We start from the raw sequence: 5,236 nt of genomic DNA, 5'->3' as shown, positions 1-5,236 counted from the left end.
GAATATAATTGAAAGCCGAAAATGAAATGAAATTGGGAGTCTATCAAAAGCATCAGATCCGGACTGAATGGAGCTGGGGAATAGCACCGGGTGATTCTATCCCATTTTCTGGGTGTTCCTTGGATGGACTTCCAATTGGGTTGGGATAATGCACCAGCCGTTCTGCTTCTCCTCCTCAAACGTTCTGCCGTTGACTGATGATTGGGTAGCTCAGGACAGCCCAAACTCAACTCTCCTGGGCAGTGACGGGCTGCCAAAATTTTTACCACCACACTGTGGGTGTGGCTTCTTTTGTGGGTGTGGCTTGCTGGCCATGTGACCAGGTGGGAGTGGCTTGACAATCATGTGACTGGAGGGCGGTGACTTTAAGGTCATGTGACTGGGTGGGAGTGGCTTACCGCCCAAGATAAGTTTTAAAATAAGTGCTTGGACTCTTTTTCAGTGGATTAAGTCACATTATTTTGAAGAGCCACAAAAAGGACACATGATAGACAGCGTTATTTGTTGAGGAGCACAGTAACCTTTTAAGGTTTTGTACTGAACGCACAAGGCTCAATATGATAACAGATTAGGCAAGTAGCTCAATTTTCTTTCATTGCTATAAAGGTTCAGTTCTAGATCATGATTAAAATGATTACAGTGTTTATGGGTAAAATCATACTATTTAGTTATTTCCTGTTTTAAAAGTAATTAAGGATCATACTAAGGTAATAGAGAAGGAAGGACAATATTAAGTATTCAATAAATAGTGCATAAACTTACTACCCCCGCTGCATTCCCCCTCCCCCATGCTGTTCCACACGGGATTCGCCCAGCTTGGTATCAGAACTTTTTAAAAAATAATCTGAATTTTTGAAAACTTATCTTGATTGGTAAGCCACTCCCACCCAGTCACATGACCTTTAAGTCACCACCCTCCAGTCACATGATTGTCAAAATATCCATTGGCAAAATCTAATATCCCCCCCCTACAGGTTCTGTGGGTGTAGCTTGGTGGGGTCATGTGACTGGGGGGGGAGTGGCTGTGCAGTCATGTCACTGGAGGGCCCAAAAGACAGAAACTCACTTTAACAATGTCCTTCTGGAGCAGGGTTGGACTAGATGACCTCCAGATCGCTTCCAGCCCTGGATTATCCTCTGAAGCTGCGTTTAGTGCCAGGTTCATGGTCCTTCCTTCCTCTCCTTTTTCCTTCTCTCCTTCTCTTTCTTTTCTTTCTTTCCTTGTTTTTTCCTTCTTTCTTTTCTTTTCCCCCTTCTTTCATTCATTCTTTCTTTCTCTTTCCCTTTCTTTCTTTCATTCATTCTTTTTTCTTTCTTTCATTCTTTCTTTCTTCACTTTCCCCTTTCTTTCTTTCTTTCTTTCTTTCTCTTTCTTTTTCTTTCTTTCTTTCCCCTTTCTTCCTTTCCTTTTCTTTTGCTTTCCTCTTTCTCTCTCTCTCTCTCTCTCTCTCTTTCCTTCCTTCCTTTTCTTTTTTTCTTTTCTTTCTATCCTGTTTTTGCCCTAGCAAGCTTCAAGGGGGAAAAAACTTCTGAAAATCAGTTGTGCAACGTCCAATTGTCAGGACTTTTTTAAAAAACTTTTTTTAGTATTTTTTACTACCAGTCTGGGAGAACCGGCAGTATTTAACCCCTGAATTTATCCATAGGAGTCCCTGTAACCTATAGATTTGGCTGAACGATCTCCTTAGTCCTCGGTGCAATCTCACATGCAAGAGACCCACAATAGTTGTGGGTCTGCTGAGCCGGGGTGGCCCAGTGGTTAGAGCGCAGCACTGCAGGCTCCTTCAGCTGACTGCTAGCTGTAGTTCAGCAGTTCAAATCTCACCACCATCTCAAGGTCGACTCAGTCTGCCATCCCTCCGAGGTGGGTCAAATGAGGACCCAGATTGTTCGGGCGCAAATATGCTGATTCTGTCAACCGCTTAGAGAGGGCTGTAAAAGCAATATGAAGCGGTATATAAGTCTAAATGCCAATGCTTCTCCGCTTTGGTTGTACTACCCTGAAAAGACGCTCCCTTCCTTTTCCCTGGGAAGATCCCGCCTTGGAACACTTTGCAGAAGAAATGTGAAAATAAATAATAACTAGAAGCAGGGACATCCTCGGATCTCGGAGAGCCCAGCAAGCCCAGCGGAGTTGACCTCTGCCTCTCTGGTGTTGGAGTAGTTGGCACAGCAGGGTGCCTGCTAAGGGGCAGCGACTGCATTTTTTAAATAATTGGCTTGAGAATTTTCCCGGCATCTAATAAGACATCCGACTTCCAGCCAAGCCCAGCGGGAATAACCGAGAACCAGAGCTTGCCATTGAGCTGGACTATAGGAAGTGTTTGCTAACCACTTTTATTTCTGCCCCCCAATATATACAGATTTTATTTATACAATTTCATAATATACAGCACTTTTATATTAAGGATGTGTGTGTGTGTCTATATATATATTTGTAGGTTGGGGGTAACACCAAACCCGTATGTCTCTCACTTTTTCAGAGAGGGTGGGGGGAATTCAACTTCCCCCTCCAAAACCGGCATGAAGTGCGTAATTTTCCTATAAAACCTGAAAATGTTCGCGGAAAGAAAATCGGAAGTCTTAGTTCTAGACCCAGAGGCATCAAAAAGAAGTGGCGGGTCAGCTTCAGAGTTGACAGGTGGCCAACACTGCTGGGCGAGGAGAGAATTTGAAGACTGCGAAATCGGTAAAAACCTGGTGGGCTCCGCAAGAACGTCCAACCAGAGGGGTAACCCCGATAATCACATGTTCCCCACCCACCCCGTTGTCCACTGTTCAATGCTAACGATGGGAAGAGCCAACTTGATGGCGCTACAAAATTAACGGGATTTGCCACAGGAGTAACGTACTGTCACTTTCGCTGCTCGACAGTGGCCGGCCGTTGGCGTTGAAGTTGCGGTAGCCCCTTCCTCCTGAAATCACAGCCAGGGAAGAAATCTCCTTCCGGTGAGACTCCTTGGCGCACGGCCGGTTTCGCACCCAAATGTCCGGATCGTCCGCCATTTCGTAGATGGAGCCGTCTTCCTCGGTGTGTTCAAGAGAATTCCCGCCGGCTGGCGAAGGCGTGTCCCTCACAGAGAGCAACTGCCCGGGTAGGTGAGTTGTGGATCGGAGCCGGTATTGCAGAAGGATGCCTTTTTTACGGATTTCCCTGGCGGAGGAACCATCTGGGGTAGGCACGTCGGAGGAGTGAGCACCAGAGCTGGGTTGCGCGTCATCTGCCAATGGCGCTCCGTCTGCGGTCGCTTCATCCTCTTTGTCGCTCTTCAAGATCTCGGGGGCCAGAGTGCTGAACGCCACTGCCAGGAAGTCCACAGGGCCGCAGTGGCCGTTGAGAGAGACCATCCCTTTCCCTGGGCAATGAAGAGAAGGCTTTTGATTAAATAGAAAGGCTGCTCGAGATCGCCACACTCCAAAGGCATGCAAGCTGAAGCCAGAGAGATTTGGGAAGGGAAGTTGTTTGTCCGAAACACAGGGAAATTCAATTGTGTCTCTGAGCGGAAGCGCCAAGTCCCATGCAGAAGAGCAGGAGAAGTGAAGGAGAAGAAGTGGGGGAAAGGGAAGACAAAGAGAGAGGAAGAGGAAGAAGAGAATGAGAAGGAATGGAGAAAGAAATAGAGACAAACAGATAAAGATAGAAAGATAAAGCTACAGAGAAGGAGAAAGAGATATAGAGAAAGAAAGTGAAAGAGAAGGAATTGAATAGAGAAAGAAAGAGATAAAGATATAGAGGAGAAAGCTATAGAGAAAGAAAGAGAAAGAGAAAAAGAAAGAGAAGGAATTGAATAGAGAAAGAAAGATAAAGATATAGAGGAGAAAGCTATAGAGAAAGAAAGAGAAAGAAAGAAATAGGAAGAAAAAGACAGGGAAGGAAATGAATAGAGAAAGAAAGAGATAAAGATATAGGAAGGAGAAAGATATGGAGAAAGAAAAAGAAAGAAAGAAATAGGAAGAAAAAGAAAGAGAAGGAAATGAATAGAGAAAGAAAGAAACAGAGAGATAGAGATAAAGAGGAAGAGGAAGAGAGAAAGGAAGGAAAGAAGGGAGGGAGGGAGGGAGGAAGGGAGGAAGGAAGGAAGGGAGGGAGGGAGGGAGGGAGGAAGGAAGGAAGGAAGGAAGGAAGATGGGGAGAGAAACAATTGCAAAGCAAAAGAGACATTCCACCATCAGAATCCAGGACGGTTCAAACTGATTCTTCTGAGTCTTGCATGCCAAGCCAGGAAAGATAAAACTGGATAATTGGTAAGAGACTTCCACGTCTTTCGGTCTCTGTCCCTGTGATCAAAGTGACCTCCTCTGCCATACCTGTTATTTTGGGGATCCCCTCCAACTTGGGCACAGGCAACAGGACCAGAATGCCTTGGTCGGTGCCAATCCAGAGCAGGCCCTGGCAGATGAGGAGGCTGGTGACTCGGACATTCTTCTGCCCTGCAAAATGAAAGAGGAGACCAGCCATTAAGCCAAAGAGGGAAGTTGCTGCTTCATCTACGGGTTCTCCACCACCTAAGACCATCATCCTCAGCGGTGGCGGTGGGAATGGACTCCACGTCCCAGGAGCCACAGCTTATCCTCCTGGCTTGCCAAAGGGAGAGAAACCACTTTCTTCCTCCTCAGCCCTCTTGAAAGAAACCCCACCCCACTTCGGCAGACAGATACAGTGGCACCTCTACTTACAAACTTAATTCGTTCCATGACCAGGTTCTGAAGTAGAAAAGTTTGAAAGAAGAAGCAATTTTTCCCATGGGAATCAATGTAAAAGCAAATGATGTGTGCGATTGGGGAAACCACAGGGAGGGTGGAGGCCCTGTTTCCTCCCAGGAGATTCCTAGAGAGGTCCCACGGAGGCTTCTCCCCATCTTTTCCAGCCCTGTTTCCTCCCAGGAGATTCCTAGAGAGGCTCCACGGAGGTGTCTCCCTGCCTTTTCCAGTTACAGTTTCGGAGGCTCGGGTTTGTAAGAGGAAAATGGTTCTTGAGAAGAGGCAAAAAAATCTTGAACACCTGGTTCTTATCTAGAAAGGTTCGTAAGTAGAGGCGTTCTTTGGTAGAGGTACCACTGTATGTCTCTATGTCCCAAACCCATCCAGGGCGAATCCTGAAAAGAGGCTACCTTATCTAGTTTTAATGAATTTATTCCCGTTAATCTGGCTTCCTAGACAAAACCTGCCTTCCAAAAGCCATTCACGTTTTGAAAAATGCTCACAGGCATCTGTTGATATTGGCCACAAATGCAGT

General features: G+C 46.0%; 1 protein-coding gene across 8 annotated transcripts in view; it reads right to left on the bottom strand.

The window, feature by feature from the left end:
• Positions 1-2,321: 2,321 nt before the first annotated feature.
• Positions 2,322-5,236, bottom strand: part of ARHGEF10L (Rho guanine nucleotide exchange factor 10 like) — a 109,357-nt gene continuing 106,442 nt past the window's right edge. For all 8 annotated transcript variants that reach the window (XM_070759455.1, XM_070759456.1, XM_070759454.1 and 5 more), the window contains 2 exons: positions 4,309-4,431; positions 2,322-3,356 (listed from right to left, as the gene is read on the bottom strand). In XM_070759455.1, coding sequence (XP_070615556.1) covers positions 2,815-3,356; positions 4,309-4,431 — 665 coding nt within the window. In that variant the 3' untranslated portion in view covers positions 2,322-2,814. The remainder of the gene's footprint in view (positions 3,357-4,308; positions 4,432-5,236) is intronic.

The sequence above is a fragment of the Erythrolamprus reginae genome, chromosome 8 (genome assembly GCF_031021105.1).
Source record: "Erythrolamprus reginae isolate rEryReg1 chromosome 8, rEryReg1.hap1, whole genome shotgun sequence".
In the NCBI taxonomy this organism is placed as follows: domain Eukaryota; kingdom Metazoa; phylum Chordata; class Lepidosauria; order Squamata; family Dipsadidae; genus Erythrolamprus; species Erythrolamprus reginae.
This window is presented reverse-complemented; position numbering and strand designations above follow the sequence as displayed.